Source organism: Penicillium arizonense (assembly GCF_001773325.1).
Source record: "Penicillium arizonense strain CBS 141311 chromosome Unknown PENARI_contig011, whole genome shotgun sequence".
NCBI classification, from domain to species: Eukaryota; Fungi; Ascomycota; class Eurotiomycetes; order Eurotiales; family Aspergillaceae; genus Penicillium; species Penicillium arizonense.
The window spans coordinates 307,931-330,176 of NW_019173288.1; the positions used below are offsets into that span (position 1 = coordinate 307,931).

A 22,246-nucleotide genomic window follows, 5' to 3' on the forward strand; every position below is an offset into this window, starting at 1 on the left:
TTCTAGCTTGCACTATGTGATAACTTTTATTGAAGCGCCCATTTGAACCATATTAAATCATTCGTGTGAGTTTTCGAAATTAGGGAGGCTTCATAAGGCCATTCTAGATGTCTGGCTTGTAGCACATGTCATCTCGATCAAGATGCCTTGCCCATTCCCACGAGTACGAGCAGGGATACATTCATCACAACGATGATAACCCACACAATGACCGAAATGACCGAAGTAAATAGATTGTTCCGCATCGGAACTTCGGTTACCTCCACTTCATCCTCTTGTTCGCTAGGTTCTTCAGTCTTAACAGTCATGTAGCGATTCAAGCAGGTGAACCAGATCAACGGAGCAGAGACAAATGGCAGGATGACACTCAAAACAACCTGGCTTGCAGTCAGAGTCTTGTTCAGACCATCCTTACCAACAGCTCCAGCAATGATAATGCTGGGGATGATACTGATGGAGCGGGTGATGAGTCTTCGAAGCCAAGGTCGAATGGTCCAGTTGAGCATTCCCTCGCTGACCATTTGCCCGGCAATCGTGCAAACAATTCCAGCTGAAGTACCCGACAATAGCAAAGCCAGGGCAAATACTAACCCGGCGGCGGGTGCGATTGACTGGGAGAGCAGTTTGTGGATACCGAAGAGATCGGCATCAGCGCCGCCAGGGACTTGGTAAAGAGCTGCTCCGGCAACAATGAGAATGGCGCTGTTCACGAACAGTGCGAAGGTGAAAAGAGACAGAGCGAGCTCGATGATCGAGTATTTCATGCAGCCGCGGATGGCATGGATCGAGGGACGATACTCGACTTCGCCGCCAGTGCTGCCCAGAGGCACCGTGGCCTCCACGTAACCGGCTGTGACGTCGAAGTCCTTCAGACGAGATTGGACCACTCCACTTCCCAGGAAGAGTGAGTGTGGCATAACTGTGGCACCAAGGATCCCACAACTCTGGTAGAGACTAAAGATGCGTTAGTGGTGGGCTTCGTAAGGCAAGGAAACAACACTTACCCTTCTGATTGAACGATGGCCGAAGAAGGCAGATAACCCCGGAAGACTTCACCAACTGATTGATCCCGCACCAGAGAAAGCTGAATGCAGAAGCAAACAACGACACCCAAGACCAACGCCATGACGAAGAACTCGAACAATCGCAGTCCCCACATCGCCCCATTGGGACGATAAAAGATGAGAATAAAGAGAACATCAACCAACGTGATAGCACATCCAGCCACCAAGGGGATATTTAAAAGCAAGTTCAACGCAATCGCCGATCCAACCACCTCCGCGATATCAGTAGCAACAATGGCCGCTTCCGACAGTATATAAAGAATAATCACCATCCATTTTGGCAGGTGGGCTCGGCAGTTCTCTGCCAAGTTGAGGCCAGTCACAGAGCCCAGCTTAATGCAAAGGGACTGAAGCAGAATAGCAAAGAGGTTGGAAACGAGAACGATGAACAGCAAGGCATATTTGAAATCTGCACCGGCAGCGACATCTGTGGCGTAATTTCCCGGGTCGATATACGCAACAGCAATGAGGAAGCCGGGCCCAATGAATCGGGCGAATTTGGCCAGGCTCCGGGCACAGTGCAGAGAAGAGTCTTTGAAATAAGTTAAGAAAGGACGGCGAGGTGATCCGCTGGTCGTCGGGGGTGAATCACCTCCCGAGAGCGCAGTGATCACCGCGCCACTGGGGACTTTTTTTGGCGGGGGATCCCGATCGTGCAGACTGTGCGGTCTCTCGTCAATGGATAACGTGTCTTCCCCTGCTGCATTGGCGGAATTGGCGTGTCTGCGATGGACTCGCGAATTGGTTAGGCCATTGAAGTCATTCCGAGTCGTGGTGTCTGGACTGAAGGGCGGTGGACTCTGGTTCCAGCTTGGATGCTGGAGGGTGTCGTCTGTCCGTGAGGGGCAATTCATGGTGGGGTGTGAAGATGAAGATCCAGATCTGACGAGATGCTTAAATCTTGTCTTTGATCGGGTGATGGTCGGTTCATCGGAGCCACACGAGAATCCACGTTAACCTTGTGGGGAGACCCCGAATGCGCCCGGTGTGTTCCCGTTCTGGGACCTATACTGAGCACATCATAACTTTATATCCAACATGTACATGTATGGCATGAAGATAAGTTAGCAGTATAATAGTGGTTAATATGCATCTTCATCTTCGACATATTTCCAGGGCATATTTGCTCTGAGGCCGGAAGAGCGCAAACGGCTAGACTGTGGGTCGCGGAATTCCATCTACCGTGTATAGTACGGTAGCGACATGAACATACATGTAAATCTGCACCCTGATAGTCAGAAGATCTGGAACTGAGGGGTTCCTGGCCTTGTTTACATGTATGCATGGAGTAGGGGTGTTTGTTGTCGGAGTAATCCACCGGGCATCGGGAATAGGAAAGATGCGGAGTTTCTATTTATCGGAGTCGCAAGGTGTGTCTTGTGATCATTATGCGGCTTATATAGACTGAAAAAGAAGAACAGACTGCAAATATACTAACGTTAATCAAGATGTGCAACATGGTGGTATAGAGATGTGTATTTGTTCACAGCCGTGAAGCCCAGAGTAGATATATAATGCCGCATTGGGCCAAAACACAAACATCTCAACCACCTGCAAGGACTCGACAGTACAGTACTGTATGCACCTAAACATAAACATCAACTATCAAAATCATGCAAGATGACATGGAATATGACATGGACAAATCCGCGTTCACCGCCAGCGCGTTGCCCCTCGCAACCTTCCTATCCGCACGTTGTTTACTCCAACCCCAATGATCGGCTTGGCCTAGTTCGAGGACATCAAGATACTCGATGACGAACTCTTCAAAATCCCCACAACCCCCTTCTTCTTTCACATCTGATCCCACTTTTGTTTTTGTGTTTTCTTTTTCAAGGGCTTGATTCCCATCGCGTTGCCCTTTCTTGCGTGTGTTTCTAAACATCCCGTGAGTCCTGCAACTACCCGTCTACTTGGATTTCCTTTTGCTAACTCCTGCAGTTGCTGGTCAAAGAGGATAGCAATGGCTACCAGTGCCTCCGGTCCCCAGATCTTCGATGATGCGAACCGATCACCCGGCAAGACGTCCATGTTCCGGGCCATAATGTCGCCGAAAACCCATAAACGAAACCAATCGGCTGATGATGCCATTGCCCCGCGGCCTCTGCAGCGAAGCAAGCCGTCCGAGAACAACACTTATCCATTTGGTGAGGAGTCGGCCCCCCTCGGCGGCTATCATCCCTTGAGTGAGATCGTTCCAAACCGGGATGCGGGGGAGAACGGAGTACCTGCTCCAAAGATGAACAAAGGGCCAAAAGGGCCCATGCATAAAAAGACCAAGAGTGCCGTCTCCTTGAAGTCATTGAGAAGCTACATGGAGCGGAAAGATGGGAAGCCGGAGGAGCCAACTGAGGAAGGAGAGGGTTTGTCTCCCAAGAAGGCTAAATCGTCTACCAGTCTCTCAGCCATCCTCAAACGATCCCAGCGTGGGCGAAAGGGCGATGGATCGAAGCAGTCTCGCGACAAAGAAAACCGCAGCCCAACCGACCTGATCGATAATATGCCATCCCCAGTGTGGTCTCAGGACTCAGCATCCGTCCATAGAGAGCCCGTCGGTCGACCGAGGCCAACCTCGACCATTGACACGCGACGGACTGTGGCGGAGGAAGTCTCCCTTTACACGCCCAAAGGGTATGGTCCAGCCCAGCAACGGAACTTTTATGACTACCATCAACCATCTATCGCGAAAGGGAGTGACGCGAAGCCTCGCCCGAAGTCAGACATTCTGTCTGGCAATCGGAGAGTGAAGGACCTCTTTGGTCTGCAGCGAGCATCGTCGGGGGAGGGCGAGCCCGCTGGCCAATATGATAATGTTTCCACCAAGAGCCGAGGGCCCTCAAGCCCTCGGAAAACAGCTTCTCCTATGGTGAAAGAGGAGCCCAAGCGGTTATCTCGTGTGCAGGCCGCCATCTCCGCGTTCAACGCAAAGGAGCGGGATGCTGATGTGCACCAGCATCTGAACTCGAAGGACCTCGAGAGCGAATTCGAAAAGTTGCTGGTATGTCCAATGCTATACAGAAGTGTACTATGATGGCCGAGCTAACATATCTCTAGGATGCGAGAAACATTCCTCATAATATGCGAGATAAGATGCGTTCACTCGACACCAATATCAAGGCGGACTTTATTCAGAAAGACCGAACGGAGAACACTCCTCTCAGCGCAGGAACCGGCGACAGCCGCCGAGGCCGTGGAAAGGAGTCGCTGGATGGCCAATCTCAGGATCGGAAGGGCTCCCGCTCACGGTCTAGAAGCCGTGGCTTCACACTGACCAAAGGCCCATCCTCGCCCGGTAAAAAGCTACGGCGGGATAGTGAAGCCTCGAACCGTCGCCCAAAATCGGTTGATCTGTCCCAGCCTGTCGGTGTCTACACGACACTCTCAGCTGCAGGTTCTACTGCGTCCCTTTCTGAGGCTGCAGCGGTTGATACTGCGGCAGATCCCTCTGACTTTGTGCACTACCTGCGAGAGATCCAGAAGCCCGAGATGGTTGAAGTTGGAAAGGTGCATAAATTGCGCCTTCTTCTTCGCAACGAAACCGTCAACTGGGTTAATGGATTCATCATCGAGGGAGGCATGGACGAGATTGTGCAGCTTCTCTACCGCATTATGAACATGACCTGGAGGTGCGTATTTTTACGGCTGTCTCATCCCAAACTACCACTGACATTGCCATAGAGAGGACCACGAGGACACACTTCTGCACGAGGCATTGCTTTGTCTGAAGGCTCTTTGCACGACATCTGTCGCGCTGGCCCACCTCTCTTCTATCGAGGATGAGCTGTTCCCCGCCTTGCTCAAGATGCTTTTTGACGAGGAGAAGAAGGGCCCTAGCGAGTTCACCACCAGAGGCATCATTGCCAATCTACTCTTCACCCAGCTTTCTACCGCCCCTGCTGGTGATATGGCAGTGAAGCGCACCAGGCAGATCCTCGGCTACTTGCAGGACCCAGCGCCACCAGAAGACAACCAACCACTGTCCTTCATCGCTAATATCTACCAGTCACGGCCATACCGTGTGTGGTGTAAGGAGGTCACCAACGTTACTAAGGAGGTGTTTTGGATCTTCCTTCATCATCTGAATGTCATTCCCCTCCCCAAGACGGAGGACTTGTTCGGTGAAAAGCCACCAGAAGACACTCGCCCTTATGTTGAACGTCACTTCCCACCCCCTCGCCCCCCAGTTCCAGCTGCCCCATACGTTGGCGGCGTCGAGTGGGATGCGACAAACTATCTTGCCGCGCACCTCGATCTTGTGAACGGCCTGATTGCCTCCCTTCCTACCTCAGACGAGCGTAACAAACTCCGCGCTGAGCTCCGCTCCTCCGGCTTCGAGAAAGTCATGGGCGGCAGCCTGCGTACTTGCAAGGAGAAGTTCTATTCCTCCGTGCATGACTGTCTGCGCACCTGGGTTGCCGCTGCCGCAGATGATGGCTGGCCATACACCTTCGTGCGCGAAGGCCCGCCTCGGGCAGGCGAGCCTGGCTCCCCAACCAAATCCCCCAAGAAGTCGGCACCTGGCAGCCCAAAAAAGGGCCTAGTCGATGAGCGTCCACCCAAGCTCGAGCTTGCGCTCGACTTCTCCGACAACCGTCCAGCTCCAGGCCCGACCACCCCGTCGAGCGACCTGCGCAGCTGGCTCTAAGAACCGGGTGCGCAACCCCCGGTTCCATTTAACGAATTTCCATTCCTCTCTTGTCATTATTTCCTACCTTTTCTTTTGCCTTTACACGTTATCATGACTCGGCGTTCGGGCTGTTCCAGCCTCCTCTCATCTTATCTTGTTGGTTTTCCTTTTTTTTTTACCTGACCTTGGGAGTTACTTTCACAAGCCTGTTGCTTTGACAGGCGTTCTGGCATTCTTGGTGTTATTGATTGTGTTACACTGCATCCTTTTCCCTTGTCCAGAGAAGTCCTGCGGACATGATGTAATGAAGCCATATATTGGCACAGGCGACGGAGGAGAATGTAAGGAAGAGAAAGAGAAATACGGACAGGACATGTATTGTTTCTGTTCGTGCTTTCCTTGTTGCTCTGTTCTCTCTCCATGGTACAGCGACGCCTGTTCATCCGACTGGATTTCCTCATGACAAAATGACAGATATGAGAATTGAATGAATCGTGACAGCTTTTTTTGCTTTACATTACTTGTCACTATCAGCACAATAGGGTTTAGTTGCTTTTTATCATAGCTGGGGTTTGCCTGGCAGAATTCAGTAGCTTTTTTTCCTTTCTCTACTTCCTAGACAGTCTTATCGATATAGGCTGTTTACTTTATTGTGAGATACTCTATAACGTTACTAGACTAACATGCAAGTTGGGAATCTAACTTATCTCAATATCATACAAAGATTGCCAATGCCAGAGATCAATATACAAGGACACATGTCCATCTCAACCCCCATAAGAAGCCCATTCACTCCTTCCGATCCCTCTTAGGCTCAGGAGCTGGTGGGGCAGAGAATATAGCCTTGAGGCCATCGAAGAAGCTTTCTCGGATCTGTAACAAGCGTTAGCCACACTATACTTGATTTGTGTATAGAAGTAAAGTAGAGTAGAGTACGTACCCCGTGGAACGGCGTATTCTCGGTTTGCCATTCCATGAAGAGAACCGCGTAGATGACAACGACTGTCGAGTATAAATGTTAGCTTCGATCTTTAAAACCTCTCATATCTCATCTCTCGTATTTCCACCTCACTCCCAATCTCAAAAGGAAAACTCACATCCAATAATAACCCACTGTCCCAGAGTCACAGCTTTCATAAACTTCGGTCGTGCATACTTAAGCGCCGCGCGCCGACGATACTTCCGTTCGAGTCGGAACTGGTGCTTTGGGGAGAGTTTGGACATATCCGGTGGCCATTGGCGCTTTGGTTGGTAGGGGCTGTAGTAAACGTCGTCGAAGGACGGGGGCGCGGTGTTTTCCGGTTTGGTTGTTGACATGCGGAAGGGGGAGTCTTTTGTTGGCGCGGTTGATGTGAAGGGTGTTCGTGGTGTTGTTGTGAAGGTGCGGGAGGTGGGGGTTCGGAGCGTCGTGGTCTGGGGGTTTTGTTAGCGCTGTGTTTATTGGAAGAGCGATTTGTTTTCGGTAGAAGGTGAGGGCTGTATGGGTGACTTGGGGTCTCGTACAAGGTGCCATGGCGTGCGGCTGGTTGGGAGTTTGGAGGCTGATGCCGTTGCGCTCGAGGGGATGCAGCGCGCCGACGAGGCGGCTGTTAATGCTTGTCGGAACATGAGGGGAGTTCCGGTTCAGAGAGACCCCTGTGTTTTCTTAGGTGGAGGGTGGCGTGGGTTGAGGTTGGAGTTGGAGGTCGCGCGGAGAATAATTTGATCGGCTTCTCCGCCTATCTCTATCTCCCCCATCTACACATCCACAGTGACATGCTCAAGCTATGCTATTATGCTATTATCTAGATCTCTTTACCACCACTTCTAATCGAGACCAAGCAGCTTCCACGTCAACTGGAATATCGACATGAGAAATAAATCCTCGTCCCTGAGGCCCATAGCCATCTTTATCATCCCTCAACCTGGGGATCTCCCCCATAATCAATTCCAAGAATCGATCTTGAGACCATAGTTCCGAGGTCGACGAGATAGGGCAATATTCCAGAGCACCGTCTTGAGACAATTGCATGCGCGGCACAAAGATTGGACAGCTAACAATCGAAACCGGAGACTGTACATCTTCATATGCCTTTTCGAACGAAGCTTTAGTCCTGAGCATCATCGTCGGGTCTTGAATGACAATGCACGTCCTCGGAGCTTGGAAGCCTGCATCATCGAGGACTTTGCGACAGAAGGAAGCGTTCTGCCCGCAATTCGTAGATTTGGACTCTAGAAGAATGCGACATCCTTCTTTGGCGATGAGAGATCGATCATAGAACTCCTCTAAGATTGTTTCTAGGACTTTTGCTTCTGGGAGATCTTGGATTTCATCGGCAATGCGTGAGAATATAGGGTGTGATTTCACGGCATCATAGAGTAGCTGGGTTGAGTGACCGATTCCCCCGCAGAGCACCAGGGCTTTGGTGAGGGATTGGTGCTGGAGAGTGCTGAAAAGGACTTCGGCACTGTGGAGAACTGCTGATGCACAGATCACGATGCAGTCAACCGGGGAAAGATCTTGCTGGTTGTCACTGAGGAATTCAGAGACGAGGTTGATGTCCGCGACCGTGTTGGACATTGTTGAAGTGAAGTGATAGTTTGTACAGGGAGAGATGATAAGTTTGAGTGGATCTACGGAGTTTCACACTAAAAATAGACAACCTTCAATTTGCCGTCATCGAGCATCAAACTTAAGCGGATAGAGAGGTTTGGATCTGAGAGTGGGCTCCGAAATAAGAAATTTAGCACCTAAACCTAGAGACTACTACGTGGTCCTATAAAAGGACTATTTTATGCTTAGCCGATCCTTCTTCTACTTTCTCCCTAACCGATACGCTTACAACGTTAGTAAGTTTTCGTATCTCACTATTTTCCTTCTCCTTAATACTTCCCTAGCTAAGGCATTTAAATGCTTAGTTCTGATACGTCTAGGGCATCTTCTTTATCCCCTTCCTTAGGGAGATCGTCCCTAGGAGTATCAGTAAGGTCCAGAGATTCGGGGGGACCAGTTAGGTTTCGCTATCTCCCTCCGAGACTCCAAATTCGGAGTCCTTCATCCTGGCGTTGGTACAAACCGTGAAGGAGATTTGGCATCCTGGGGCTCTTCTACACAGGTGCTACTCTTTTGGCCCTCTACGCTGGTTACGAAGCAGTTGGGCAAGCTAAGATGTACGGAAAGCTCTGGATTGAGAGGTAAAGTAACTTGATATCTCATACAAGCAGTGCTTTTGGAACTTAGAGAACCCTAAGGATTTGAATAGCTGCTAACTTCGGCTGTAGACAGTTTGAAGTCGAGCGTCCTATCGACTCCTATGTAGGAACCAGTTGTCTAGCAACAAGATTTACAATAGGAGGGCTAGCAGCGAGAGCAGACAGCCACAGTCCGACCCTCCCTGGCATATCGACGTTGAGATTCTACCGGCAGATTCATCGGTAACTGATGTTCTAAGTAAATCGGCCTAATATCACGAACAATTATGACTTGTTACTACTTAATGTATAATTAATGAGGAGAATAGCTTACTATATTCTTAGAATAGCTATTTTTGTCAGGTACAACACAGTATTATACTATTACTAACGTTTCTATCACGAAACTAAGTTAGAAGACAATCATATTTAGTGTATTTTAGATTGATTTAACCTTTACTCATCTAAAACTTAGATAAAATCTATAAGAACACCAAGCCTAATAAGTAACCCCCTTAGTTCTATACAATTAGATTCCCTTAGATAGAACAAACCCAACGAAATAGTGGCAGTATGTCTCATCATCTATCTTGATCTAGGTTCATTGCCAGGTACTTCGGCCACCACTCCTCTTTAAGAGTATCGTCGAAGATTTCCGGATTACGCCCGGTTCGTCGCGCCTTACAATATTCCCAGTACGCAGAATACCACCCAGCCTGGGCCCTGTCGACTTTTTGTTCTCCTTTCACATCCTTGCTCGCAGTTCTCTTTATTTGCTAGACAGAATAACATCCATAGCAAACAGAGAACCGCATCATACTGAGCTGGTCCTACGCAACGTGATAATAATTTATCCAAAGCATTGGGAGGTCGTGGAAAGATCAATATAATCCGCCTATTGTGTGATTGATCTCGATATGAAAATTCAACGTAAGATATCTCTTTTGTTTAAAAGATGTGAAGAGCACTGATTCCATTCATAAGGTCGGGTTCATAAGTATTAAGTTATGTACTTTTGTTGTCTTGGTTTGACCCAAACTCCGTCTCGACAGCCAGCCCGCCTAAACTCCCTTGCCCAGCGACGAACGCCTTGTTACGTCCGCAATAGCTTTTATATTGGAAACTCCCTATATCCATATTAATTCAAACAGTAGATCAAGTTACAAAAATTATTCTGAGACAGATACCAATAAATGCAAGTGGAAAGAGATTATACTTAGGATTCCCGTGATGAGGGGCATCGAAGTGCAGTGTGCATTTGATGTAATTTACGGGTTGTATCCGAACATTTTGCTTGGTTCATTCAGCCACCGAGACCAGCGATCTCCCTGCAAGGGCTCGAGCCATGAAGTAGGGATTTTCCGTCATGGTGAAATCAGCTGCGACCTGCGGTAATGAATAGATCGGTTTCTTTTTGCTGCAAACAGCAGAACATTCGTATTTAAGCTTGTCGCATCTGCAAGCCTGGTTGGATCTAGACTCTTCGTGGGCTTTTGTACGTAGTACAGCTAATCATTGCCTCGATTTCGAGGGTTTATAAATAACGGAGCCGCTGTATCTGCTATTCTGTTCTTCCTTTTATAACTCCAGTGGATCTACCCAAAGCTCAGCTCTTCCATAGCCACTTACCAGTTACAGCTGCATCAACAATGTATTACCTCTGGTCACTCCTGTTATTCAGTAATACGCTCCAGTTCACTTGGGGCTGGGGAGACATCGGTCATCGAACGGTAGCCTATTTGGCAGAGAAGTACCTAGACAAGCAGGGCGAGCAGCTGGTGAACGACCTTATTACTCCGGATAATGAATTCGATATCTCAGATGCGGCAGTCTGGGCTGATAGACAGAAATTCCGCTCTCCATTTACTAGACCATGGCATTACTTAGGTATGTACCGATTCCAGTTACAGCAGAACCACAAGCTTATTCAAACAGATGCAGAGGATAAGCCGCCCGATTCGTGCCGTGTTTCCTATGAAGAAGATTGCAATGATGGATGTGTTATATCCGCTATTGTAAATATGGTTAGTGAGCGAGGCATCTAAACATTGCAGCCCAATTAGATGCAAATCTCAATGAACATCACTGACAGATGGAAAGACACATCAGGTGCAGGACACCAGTCTGGAGAAGGCGCAGCGAGGTGATGCGTTGAAATTCTTAATGCATTTCATTGGTGACCTGCACCAACCGCTGCATGTCGAGGCAAAGCTTCGAGGAGGCAACGAGCTCCACGTTTGCTTTGACAATCACTGCGCTAAGACTATGAACCTTCACAGTGTGTGGGATACGGAAATCCCACATAAAATCAACGGTCTCAAGCAGAAGCCGAAGCACAACGACGAAAAAGAGCCAGCTGTGAAGTGGGCCGCAAAGTTGTTCCAGTCTCAGGGATTGAGGCCCCTTCAGGCGGAATGCTCTGACACAAAGAAACCATCAAAATGCCCTATGATATGGGCAACTGAGACAAACCGGCTGAACTGTGATTTCGTTTTCAAAAAGGGCATTGAATGGCTCGAAAATAATAACCTGGGTGGAGAGTACTACGACGAGGCTGCTCCTGTTGTGGAAGCACAAATTCTCAAAGCAGGCATTCGCCTGGCCGGGTGGTTGAACGCTTTGGCAGCTGACAGACCATCATGGGAGCATTGTAACCGCCAATATGGAAAGGTGAGAAATCGTCTTCGTTCCTGGTCCAGGCCTTCTTTACAAATGCGACGATCTAACTGTTTGCCATCTTCAGATGAGGATACAAAAGGAGCTCTAATAAAATCGGAATACGATGAGAAAATTGAAATGAAAAAGGCGCTATGACAGCTTCAAAAGTGGGGTTTTATTCAAGTCTATTTGACAGGTTGGCGTATTTATCATCTTATTGCTGTTCATGTAGTAGGACTATTCTATGTCTATTCTAGTAAGTTCTCGGTCTTATTTATTCTCTCTTCGATTTTGTTCCTTAGTTTGCCCCTGCATTTCTCGATGTCTACAGCAATGATAAGAGACGCGTATATCTTGCCCCTGCTAGCAACTATTAGAGGCAACAGTGGCGGATCACTAGCAGAGGGGATGTGGAGTTTCACAACCTGTTGTAGTTTAGAGGAATAGTTATTACTATCTCCGAGGGAAAATAGAAGGCTATCTATACAGTACGAACTCTTAAGTTGTTTTCTAACTAACTTGATGCTTCGTATGAATGGTCTTTTGTGATTTACTCCCGGCCTTTTTCCAAGCGGCAAAAGAGAAAATTAAACTACTGTACAGTAGAAGTGGATTATGAGATGATACCAAGCTTCCCCACAAGACAGAAACACGGAGGTGGATACATGACTCCCTATATACGTCCCGTATGGCACTCCTGATTATTGATCACACCGAAGTATCCATAGATGTATAAGCTTCATGATCACTAACTAGATCTATAGCCGAGTATGACGTTGTTGCACATGCAATTCACATGTGGCTCGGTGATCCCGTGACTCTATCCGGATCATTGATGATGCGGCCAAATGGACCTCGGTACTTTCACGGATATGCGACTGCGGCCAGCAACGGCCATTCAAAGGGGAAGTATCACCGATCTCACACGACTTTTATAAGAGAGTCGTTTCCCCGGCCTGCACTAGCTTCTGAAACTTCATCTGACTCCTTTCTTTCAACCCCATACTCTCCCTACCTTCCCCATCCCACATTGACGTCATGTCTTCCGGTATGTATGCATGTGCAAGCCAAGATGGGGTTTTGTTGGCCGGTGCGAGTTATGGTCCAAAAGCACAAGTATACTAACCTCGAGTATAGCTCAGCAACGCCTGAACCAGGTTTCCTCCCACTTCGGCAAGAAGGGAGCCGCCGCCCTCACCGAAAAGCACCCCGATGATATTGTCGTGACATGTGCTCTGCGAACGGCCCTCACCAAGGGTGGTAAGGGTGGCTTCAAGGATACCGCTGCCGCTGATCTGCTTGCTGGTGTCTTCAAGGCTGTCCTTGACAAGAGTGGCCTCGACCCGAAGGCCGTCGAGGATATCGCTGTTGGTTCCGTTCTGCCCCCCGGTGGTGGTGCCACCGAGTTCCGTGCCGCTGCTCTCGTGGCTGGCTTCCCCGAGAGCACTGCTGTCAAAAGTTTGAACCGTCAGTGCTCTAGTGGTCTCCAGGCCATCGCCGATATTGCCAACGGTATCCGGTCTGGCATGATCGATGTTGGTATCGGTGCTGGTGTTGAGAGCATGTCCTCTCAATATGGGTACGTATATTCTACGATGTTTATCTTAATCACTTCTAACAGTCCTATAGTCCCGGTGCCGTGACTGAATTCTCCGAACTCCTCGAGAACCATCCAGAGTCCGCCAACTGCAAGGTCCCCATGGGTGTTCTCTCCGAGAACATGGCCAAGGACCGTGGTGTGACCCGTGCCGCCCAGGACGCCTTCGCTGCCTCCTCATACCAAAAGGCCCTCAAGGCCCAGAAGGCTGGTCTCTTCAACGAGGAGATCGCCCCTCTGGATGTGAAATGGACCGACCCCAAGACCGGCGAGGAGAAGACCATCACCGTGAAGGCCGACGACGGCATCCGGGAGGGCATCACCGCCGAGTCTCTGGGCAAGATCAAGCCCGCCTTTGCCAAGGACGGCTCCATCCACGCCGGTAACGCTTCCCAGATCTCCGACGGCGCCGCCGCCGTCCTCCTCATGAAGCGCTCCACCGCCGAGCGTCTGGGCCAGAAGATCATCGGCAAGTACGTTGCCGCCAGCGTCGTCGGCGTCAAGCCCCTCCTCATGGGTGTTGGCCCCTGGAAGGCTATCCCCGTTGCTCTGGAGAAGGCCGGCATCACTAAGGATGATGTCGACATCTACGAGATCAACGAGGCCTTCGCTTCCCAGTGCGTCTGGTGTGTCAACGAGCTTGGTATTCCCCAGGAGAAGATCAACCCCAAGGGTGGTGCTATTGCGTTCGGTCACCCTCTTGGATGCACTGGTTCCCGCCAGGTCAGCACTCTGCTTACTGAACTGAAGCGGACAAACAAGAAGATCGGTGTCACCAGCATGTGTGTCGGTACCGGTATGGGTATGGCCGCTGTCTGGGTTGCGGAGTAAAGAAGCATCTGCTTTCGACTGTACATTGAACTAGCGATTTTGGCATTTAACGTTTTCCTTTCCCTTATACACACAGATTTCTTGTTATGTATTGAATACCACACGAGATTGGACCTTCACCTGCTCAACTACATATTACACTGCGGTTCCCGTCATAAAAGGAACAAGAGCTATCTAGTAGTATATACTGATTTCGTCAGGAGCAGAGCATAGATCACACTTATATACGAAAGTCCTCTCCAATGTAGCACATCAACCAAGATAATAAATCATAACGCAGAGCGGAACTTCTTGAAGGCATCCGTAACACTCATACCCTGGGCAACAGCCTCCTTAGCCTTCTCATCCATGGCAATCAACTTAGGCATGATCTCAAGCACTTGACCCAGCAGTTCACGAGGAATGGCAACGACACCTTCCAACGGATCACAGAAGATAATATCGCCCTGTCGTATCGTTGATCGTCAGCCAAACGGGCCACACAATCACTCCCACAGAAGAGAACGACTTAAAAAAAACTCACCGGCGAAACAGTAACACCCCCAATCGAAACCGGCACATCGCGAGCACCAGCTTTCGCCTCGGCATTAGTCCCAACAGTCGAAGTAGCCCGCGCCCAGATCTATCCACAACATAACAATCATTAGCAACACTCTTCCACACACACACTGCTTTTCCATCTCCCTAGAACAAACTAACCGGAAGACCCGTCTCCCTCAACTCCCCCAAATCCCTAATCCTGCCACCAACAACAGTCCCCCGAATCCCAACAGCAACCATCCTAGTCGCCATAATACCACCGGTAACAGCACAGAACTGATCATCCGGCTGTTCAATAACAACAATAGAACCAGCGCCTGAAGGATCCGCAGCTGCGAATTCGCCTACATGGTCGACCCAGTGCTTGCCCGGTTCGAAGCCGTGCTTTTGGGGATTCTCCGTTGCTATACTTGGTGGCTTGCTGCTCTTTGAGATGAATTTAAAGGTTGTTGCTGGTGCGGCGATTTTGGGGGTTTGTGTGTTACGGCCTGTTATTGGGGAGAATGGGACTGTTATTTTGTTAGCTGGTTTTTAGTTTTTGGAGGGGTATGTTGCGTATGTTTGTGGTTTACCTAGGTCTGCGAGGTAGCCTGCTCTCGCTGTGCTGCCTTCCGGTGTCTTTTGGAGTTTTATGAGGGCGTCTGATACCTGGAATATGATATTGTTAGGGGTACTGCTCATAATATATAGATGCTGATATTGGCTTGGTCCGACATACATCACAAGCCGAGTAATTCTCGACCAGAGTCGCAAGTTGCTCGTTCAGTGTTGCCATTGTGTTTCACGTGGAGATTGAAAGCGAGTGGGATAATGTTAATAGTACGGTTAGTTGATATATGAGGAGAACAATGCTGTACAGGCTATATGGAGGTAAGTATCAAGGAAAGTATCGGGAAGTGTCGTCGAGCACATGCCCGTACGTCCGGATATCGGATGAATACATCATCGGTTGATCTGGGCTTTGCCGAATATACATGTAATGTGTTACATAGGACAAGCTTATTAATTGACATTGTTGCAATTGCAATTAATATAAAATTCTACATTCCATGCTCTATATCGTGCATGTTACACTTTAGAGGATCTTGGGGTTCCCCGCGGAGGACGTGTATAGCCGAGGATGACCCATCTGCGACAACGCAGCTTCTGCAGGATCAAATGTGACTGTCGTATAGTTTTTGAGCTTAGCGGCAATGTCAATTACAAAGAACACCACAATACGAGATCTGTTCACTCCATAGATCTAAACTCGGCTGAGTGTGGCAAGCAAATGCCGTGTGGGGAGAGAAATTGGTCATCCACAACGTGGACTATATCCACACGTGGAATAATTCCGACTCAAAGGTTCTCTCCAATCTAGCTCATCTACACATACATCTATACATACCCCATTTGAAGCAAGAACCAGACACCTTCAGCAACATGGCAACAAAACCAACTTATTCCGAAGCCCAATTGGAAACATACCTGAAGCGCATTGGATACTCCAAGTCCGCTGGGTCAGAGACTCGCCTCCTGCAACATGTGCGCCAGAATATAGAGAAAGATGCACACGCCACGCTATGTGATCTCCAACGACGACACCTCACTGCTATTCCTTGGGGTAATTCGGAACTGCATTACTCGCGGCATCATACTATTTCATTGGACCCGGAGTCTCTTTTCGAGAAGATGGTTGAGAGACGGCTTGATGGGTATTGCATGGAGAACACGGGTTTGTTTCTCCTTATCCTGCGGTCTTTGGGGTACTCTGTTTATCCCACTGCCGGCCGAGTCGCTCAGGCTGCGGAGACGGGTGTAGATACTGGGTTATTCTTTTCAATGTGAGTTCTACAAGTTGGTCGCAATCGGATGTACAGAAGGAGCTGACTCGTTTGGTGAAGCGCGCATATGATTCTGATTGTGAATATTGACGGGAAAAAGTATATGGTATGTGAGGGTGTCCTAGATTTACTCGTGAACTACGCTGACCGGATAGGTTGACGTCGGCTTTGGGAATAACGGTGCTACTGCCCCGCTGCCGCTGGAAGAGGGTGTTACTGCTACGCACATTGCGCCGTCTGAGATGCGCCTGGTCAAGGAAAACATCATCGAATTCACGGATCCAACCCAGAAGGTCTGGATCTACCAGACAAGATACAACCCCGAGAGCACCTGGCTGTCCCAGATCTGCTTTTCCGAACAGGAGTTCTTGCCTCAGGATTTCGGAGTCATGAACTTCTCCGTCAGCAAGAACCGGGCCAGCTGGTTCACCCAGAGGCTTGTCTGTGTGCGATTTCTCATGGACGAAAGCGGGAAAGAGATCGTAGGCCAGTGCATCATGTCGGGCAAAGAAGTCAAGCAAAGAGTGCGCGGGCAAACGGAGGTCTTGCAGGTGATGCAGAATGAAGAAGACCGGGTTAAGGCTTTGGCCAAGTACTTCGATATGCACCTTCGCGCGAGTGAGATTCAAGGTATTCGGAACTTGTCCTCGCAGCTCAAATAGCAAATAGACCTTTGGTGCACTACTGGGAAATCCATGTGTGAATAGGATATGGTACAGCGTTTCTAGATAAATTGCAATGGATATGTATGATCACGGAAAAAAAGGAAGGCGCAGGCATAGAGCGTAACGGGGAAACGAGGTTGCAATTTTGAGTCTAGTAAATCCGCTTCTCGATCTGTGCTTCTGGTTAGCGATTTCGCACGAGCAATTGGAGGGCCAGTTTTATTCGTACCTTCCACGGGTTGCTGACGTCGAATCCGGCGGGTGCTTGGTGATTGCTGGACTGTGCCCGGAATGCGCCTGTGATTCTCTGGTCTCTCTCCATCACTATTCGCGGTGAATGGTTAGCTTGGCAAATTCTCCCGAGAGGATTCGAGTCGTTGGTGTCGTGGATATGTCGGTCATAACTTACTTTGCTGTAAAAGTGTTAGCAGGCATTCTAGGGGAGTTCCGACCGCAGCCGACAAGGAAAAAGACGACTTACTCTATCCCACAGGTCACGGTTCCAGCGTGCCTTCTTGCCATCGTTGGCGAAGCGCTTGACATAGTGAAGACCGTAGCCAGTCGCGCCAAACATCTAGCATTGGTGAGTTGTAGCCCGGAGAGGAATTGACCAATGATACGCACGGTGATAATGATCCCATAGGGAATCAAGGCCTCGAAAGGAACGCCCATGATGTGTGGTTCAGAAGTGAGCGATTGAACGGAGGGGTATGCAAATGTAGAATCAAGAGCCGCGAAGTCTCTCACGGATTGAGCAGAGTGGACAAATCGCGGAGAGTGTGGAGGGGAGTGTCTCTTCGCACGGCGACAGGCTTGAGGTCTCCTCCACCCAAAGTGGTTTAGCCGTGCTGAGTCAGCTCGCTGCAACGACACTCAGGCAGGACAAGGGGCGTGATGGCCGCTGCGGATCGCATTCGATTGTAAAAGAGACAGGCCCCGGTGCATGGACTGCCCTTCGACGCGTCTGGTACGCTTTTGATTCAGAGATTCTACTGATTTTCCTTGTGGTGAGTTCTCTCCGATTTGCGACACGCGTTTGCGATGCTCGAGCCACCTCCAGCGGCGGACTGACACCTCTTGTTTGTCTAGCTTCCACTTTGCGCCTTGCGGCTTTGAGAGTCAATCCCGATCGTTATTTGTGCTTCTGAAGATCTTCGGCGACATCTGAGTACGCCGCAAATCTCGTGTTGGATCCAGATGCACCCCCGGATCAGCGCCGACGTCAGCGGGGTGCTCCTCTAACCGGATCGGTTTGAGCTTCTATACAAAGACTCTTTATTGCTCAGGCATATCCTATAGGGCTGCGCTCATCCTGGCTGTTGCGGTGACATTCACTATGGCGGCGACAGTGCCGCCACCAAACGATGAACCGGGCAAAATCCACCAGCCTGTGGACCCGGCCGACAGCGACCTCGATGCGGAGGGAGAGGAAGAAACCGACTTGTACGAGATGGACCAACAGCTTCAAGATGCTGTTCACCGAGCATACACTGGAGAGGCCGATGAGGATGGACCAGACGAAGCTGCGGACGGAAGCGCGGACGTCAACGGCCTGAATGGAGATGGTGGCGACAATGACGAGACAGAGCCTGTTGGTGCTGTCAAGCTTGCCGACGAGGATGCGCCATCAGAAGAAGACTATGCGGAGTCTGAAACAGCCGATGCAGATGCCGACCCCGTGTTTGAAGACAATGACCGTGACGCATCAGAACCCGAGTCGACTGATCATGAATCAGAAGCTGAAGACTGGGAGGCAGAGAGTAATGATCATGAGGATGTTGAGACTGAAATCCGCAGTCGCGCAAACTGCGTGTAAGTAGAATAGCTCCAGGCGCCGGCGCAGCTAGGATATGCAGGTACTGACGGACCAATAGGTTTTGCAGTCAAGACGAAGAGCATGACCCAAGTGAAGATTTTGAGGAATGGTTGACTTGCATTGTCTGTGGTGATCACTGTATGTTCTGTTTGCCGGAACAAAATCCTTTCTTTGGTTACCTTTGGTCTGTTACTGACTACATCTCGATAGCTCATCGCCAGTGCGCTCGTGAGCAAGAAGCGTTTGATGATTCCGAAGGTACGGCAAAATATTAACCTCGGTGCTGTTAGTTGCTACTGAGAACTCCGGCGACTAACACTGCAAAATCTAGATCCGTGGAGGTGTCTCACTTGTGTTCGTGACAATTTACAACCTGACCCAATAGAAAGCGAGGTGCCAGAACAGAAAGCCTCGTTTCTTCCCAAAGAGCTTCTACCTGCACACGCCGGCAAACACCACGAAGGGTTTCATTCGATTTTCGACACGGGAGTTAACGAAGAGATACTTAACAGCTCGCGGTCGCTGCGCAAGCGTAAGGCATCTTCGGTTGAGGCTGAAGAACATGTACCTGTTCTTCGGAAAAGGCTACGTCAAACATCATTCCGCGGCGAGCACCCTGACTTGAACGGCACAACCTTTGAGGGTGCTGATGCTGCCGAGGTCGATCCTCACTCTCCTGCTCGGACGCGTTCTGTGCGTGTTCGACGCACGCGTGCTCTGGATCGAGAACACTGCCGCGTGGTAACCAGCCAGTTTGGAAAACTTATCGTCGGATTTCGACTTGACGAAGCCAGAATGTCTAAGATCATAGGCATCCAACCGCGACCACAGCGCAAGAAGAAGAAAGCGTCAAAGCCACCAGTCGTGCCTCCAGAACCCCAAGCTCACTTTGTTCCGCTTCCCCCTGTATCCTACAACACCATTACTTTGTTCGACCGAGAGACCGATGACCCCAAATCCAAACCATATGGGGGCATTCTATCCGAGGTCGAGCAAGACACCTCCAAAACACTTCCGACGCAATTCGATCGTGAACGATTTGAACAGGCTCGCCTGAAAGCCGAAGATGAATGGCAACAGAAAGTCAGAGAGGCAGAGCTTAACGGCGAAGCCACACCACATGCTTCACAAAAGGTGTCTGGTCCTCCCTCGAAGATCAAATACATCAACTTTGGTGGCTATGAGATCGAAACTTGGTACGCCGCGCCTTACCCGGAGGAATACAGCCGCAACCGTGTTCTGTACATCTGCGAATTTTGTCTCAAGTACATGAATTCCGACTATGTCGCCTGGCGCCACAAGCTCAAGTGTCCCGCTAAGCACCCTCCTGGGGACGAGATCTATCGCGATGGATCGATCTCGATCTTCGAGGTCGATGGACGGAAGAACCCAGTCTACTGTCAAAACCTTTGCCTCCTCGCCAAACTCTTCCTTGGCTCCAAGACTCTTTACTACGATGTTGAACCCTTCTTATTCTATGTCATGACGGAGTACGACGACTTAGGTTGCCATTTCGTTGGCTACTTCAGTAAAGAAAAGCGTCCAAGTTCGGCAAACAACGTCTCCTGCATTCTCACTCTACCCATTCATCAGCGAAAAGGCTATGGAAACCTTCTCATCGACTTTTCCTACCTCCTCACTCGCATTGAAGGCAAAAACGGATCTCCCGAGAAACCACTTTCTGACATGGGTTTGGTCTCTTATCGAAACTACTGGCGACTCATCTTGTCTTACCAGCTTCGTGATCTGAAGACGCCTGTCAGCATCGCAGACCTATCTGATCTAACCGGAATGACGGCAGACGATATCGTCTCTGCTCTTGAGGGACTTCGGGCTCTTGTGCGGGATCCCATCACCAAGACCTACGCAATCCGACTCGACTACAAGTATTACGACGAAGTCATCAGCGGCTGGGAGAGCAAGGGCTACGTTCAGCTGAATGAAGATGCGCTTCTTTGGACACCTTATATCATGGGCCGTAGCAACCAGTCACACTTCGACCGTGCTCCTCTACATGCCGTGGCACAGAGAGGCGACCCTGACGAAGATGAAGAGGTCGAGGATGAAGATGCCCCAATGGTGAATGGGACCGGCCCTAACGCACTTGATGAGCCTGCTGGGCCGCCCTCCAGAAGGGGTCTCCAACCCCATGGCGCTCATCATTCCACAGCGCGCCACCCTGAACCCCCACTCGTCAACCCTGCAGCTGGAATCCCACCCTCTCGGTTCGAACTCTGGCCTCCCGTCCTTGCCGCCGCACCAAAACGCAAGCCTGGCCGTCCGTTTGGCAGTACCAAAAAGGACAATTATCGCGCATCTATGACACCTTCGGCTACCCGTAACGGTGGTCGCAATACCCCTCGGCGACCGTCTGCACTGGCAATGTTCACACCAGGAGGCAGCGTCCGCCGCGGCCGGAGCTCCATTGTCGCGGAATCACCCGCAGCCGATGCAACCCCCACCCACACCAATGCTCTTGGATTAGAACAAGGTCAAGTAGTCGAGGAAGAAGCCGTGATCGACGATGATGCCGACGCCGACGGCGAAGTCGATGAGCTCGTGCCTGTACCAGAAGCCGGTGCAACCGTTGAAACAGATGTTGCCAATGACGACACTCTCCCCGACGAACATCCCAAGACCAACGGCATCAAATCAGCCAAAGTTCCCGAGAACAGCGAGTCCCTCAAGACTCCCGAGAAGAAGATCAAAAGCACCTCTCGCTCTCCAGATACAGCCATCTCCCTCCGATCCCACCGGTCAGCGGACAACCCCAAAACACCACGATCCGTCAACCGCAAAGCCCTAGTCGAAAAAGTCCAAGTCATGGTCCCCGCTGAACCAGGCTCTGCCTCTAAATCAGAAGGCAAAGGCAGAGGCGCCAAAACCGTCAACACAAACGGCATCGACACCGACTCAGATGCTGATGCAGACGCCGAGTACGAAGTAGACGGCGACGTCGTGATGCAGACATAATAACCACTTCCGGTGGGTTGATTTCATGGTTCGCGGTTGGGGGAGCTAGTGCCAGTGTGATTGTGATGATTTTGCCTGCAAAGTGTTACGCATGTTGATAGGGCGTTTGTACGATGGGATTGATTCTTTTGCTGCTCTCACTTTCCTATTCCATTCCCACTCTTATTTTCCTTCGTGTCTTGTGTCTTCGGGACTTGCAATATCCCACTCCCATTCCACCGGTCGATTTAATATTCTATTCCGCTTTTCTTTTTTCTTTTTTGTTTGAATACTGGCTACGTTGCGTTACGTGGCTGTTCAAAGGGTCTGGCGATATCAATCTGTTGTGTGACGTATCGTCGATCCCGTTTGGTTTCTTCACTAGTTGCTTTTCCGGGATTTCATCCAGCAAGGAGCAGGGCGGGGGTGTCTGGAGTTTTTCTTTCTTTTTTCTCTTATTTTCTGCTTTGTTTTGTTTAGATGCTTTATTTTCTCTTTTCTA

At 49.9% G+C, this 22,246-nt stretch overlaps 9 protein-coding genes across 9 annotated transcripts; 5 read left to right on the forward strand and 4 right to left on the reverse strand.

Moving 5' to 3' along the window:
• Window positions 1-137: 137 nt before the first annotated feature.
• PENARI_c011G02397 (NRAMP family metal ion transporter) lies at window positions 138-1,918 on the reverse strand (the record flags this gene model as incomplete). Its single annotated transcript, XM_022632525.1, has 2 exons — window positions 138-954; window positions 1,005-1,918. 2 exons carry the CDS (start codon window positions 1,916-1,918, stop codon window positions 138-140), a joined length of 1,731 nt encoding a protein of 576 aa, XP_022487612.1.
• Window positions 1,919-3,027: 1,109 nt separating this feature from the next.
• PENARI_c011G08945 (uncharacterized protein) lies at window positions 3,028-5,709 on the forward strand (the record flags this gene model as incomplete). Its single annotated transcript, XM_022632694.1, has 3 exons — window positions 3,028-4,062; window positions 4,119-4,690; window positions 4,743-5,709. The coding sequence occupies 3 exons, from the start codon at window positions 3,028-3,030 to the stop codon at window positions 5,707-5,709; spliced, it is 2,574 nt and encodes an 857-aa protein (XP_022487453.1).
• A 771-nt stretch (window positions 5,710-6,480) lies between these two features.
• On the reverse strand, window positions 6,481-7,299 carry PENARI_c011G04119 (uncharacterized protein; the record flags this gene model as incomplete). The annotated part of the gene is made up of 4 exons (XM_022632565.1): window positions 6,481-6,564; window positions 6,632-6,693; window positions 6,789-7,104; window positions 7,195-7,299. The coding sequence occupies 4 exons, from the start codon at window positions 7,297-7,299 to the stop codon at window positions 6,481-6,483; spliced, it is 567 nt and encodes a 188-aa protein (XP_022487396.1).
• A 172-nt stretch (window positions 7,300-7,471) lies between these two features.
• Window positions 7,472-8,251, reverse strand: PENARI_c011G06852 (YdcF family protein; the record flags this gene model as incomplete). The annotated part of the gene is made up of 1 exon (XM_022632642.1): window positions 7,472-8,251. The coding sequence occupies one exon, from the start codon at window positions 8,249-8,251 to the stop codon at window positions 7,472-7,474; it is 780 nt and encodes a 259-aa protein (XP_022487502.1).
• Window positions 8,252-10,511: 2,260 nt separating this feature from the next.
• Window positions 10,512-11,629, forward strand: PENARI_c011G09525 (uncharacterized protein; the record flags this gene model as incomplete). Its single annotated transcript, XM_022632704.1, has 3 exons — window positions 10,512-10,749; window positions 10,955-11,532; window positions 11,606-11,629. 3 exons carry the CDS (start codon window positions 10,512-10,514, stop codon window positions 11,627-11,629), a joined length of 840 nt encoding a protein of 279 aa, XP_022487596.1.
• A 929-nt stretch (window positions 11,630-12,558) lies between these two features.
• On the forward strand, window positions 12,559-13,948 carry PENARI_c011G07802 (3-ketoacyl-coA thiolase peroxisomal A precursor; the record flags this gene model as incomplete). The annotated part of the gene is made up of 3 exons (XM_022632660.1): window positions 12,559-12,568; window positions 12,658-13,099; window positions 13,150-13,948. The coding sequence occupies 3 exons, from the start codon at window positions 12,559-12,561 to the stop codon at window positions 13,946-13,948; spliced, it is 1,251 nt and encodes a 416-aa protein (XP_022487627.1).
• Window positions 13,949-14,217: 269 nt separating this feature from the next.
• PENARI_c011G02771 (RraA family protein) lies at window positions 14,218-15,263 on the reverse strand (the record flags this gene model as incomplete). Its single annotated transcript, XM_022632535.1, has 5 exons — window positions 14,218-14,394; window positions 14,472-14,570; window positions 14,648-14,997; window positions 15,061-15,136; window positions 15,207-15,263. 5 exons carry the CDS (start codon window positions 15,261-15,263, stop codon window positions 14,218-14,220), a joined length of 759 nt encoding a protein of 252 aa, XP_022487524.1.
• Window positions 15,264-15,910: 647 nt separating this feature from the next.
• PENARI_c011G01715 (arylamine N-acetyltransferase family protein) lies at window positions 15,911-16,973 on the forward strand (the record flags this gene model as incomplete). The annotated part of the gene is made up of 3 exons (XM_022632509.1): window positions 15,911-16,311; window positions 16,372-16,417; window positions 16,467-16,973. The coding sequence occupies 3 exons, from the start codon at window positions 15,911-15,913 to the stop codon at window positions 16,971-16,973; spliced, it is 954 nt and encodes a 317-aa protein (XP_022487383.1).
• A 1,339-nt stretch (window positions 16,974-18,312) lies between these two features.
• Window positions 18,313-21,765, forward strand: PENARI_c011G05502 (uncharacterized protein; the record flags this gene model as incomplete). Its single annotated transcript, XM_022632601.1, has 4 exons — window positions 18,313-18,788; window positions 18,851-18,930; window positions 19,003-19,050; window positions 19,124-21,765. The coding sequence occupies 4 exons, from the start codon at window positions 18,313-18,315 to the stop codon at window positions 21,763-21,765; spliced, it is 3,246 nt and encodes a 1,081-aa protein (XP_022487567.1).
• Window positions 21,766-22,246: the final 481 nt, after the last annotated feature.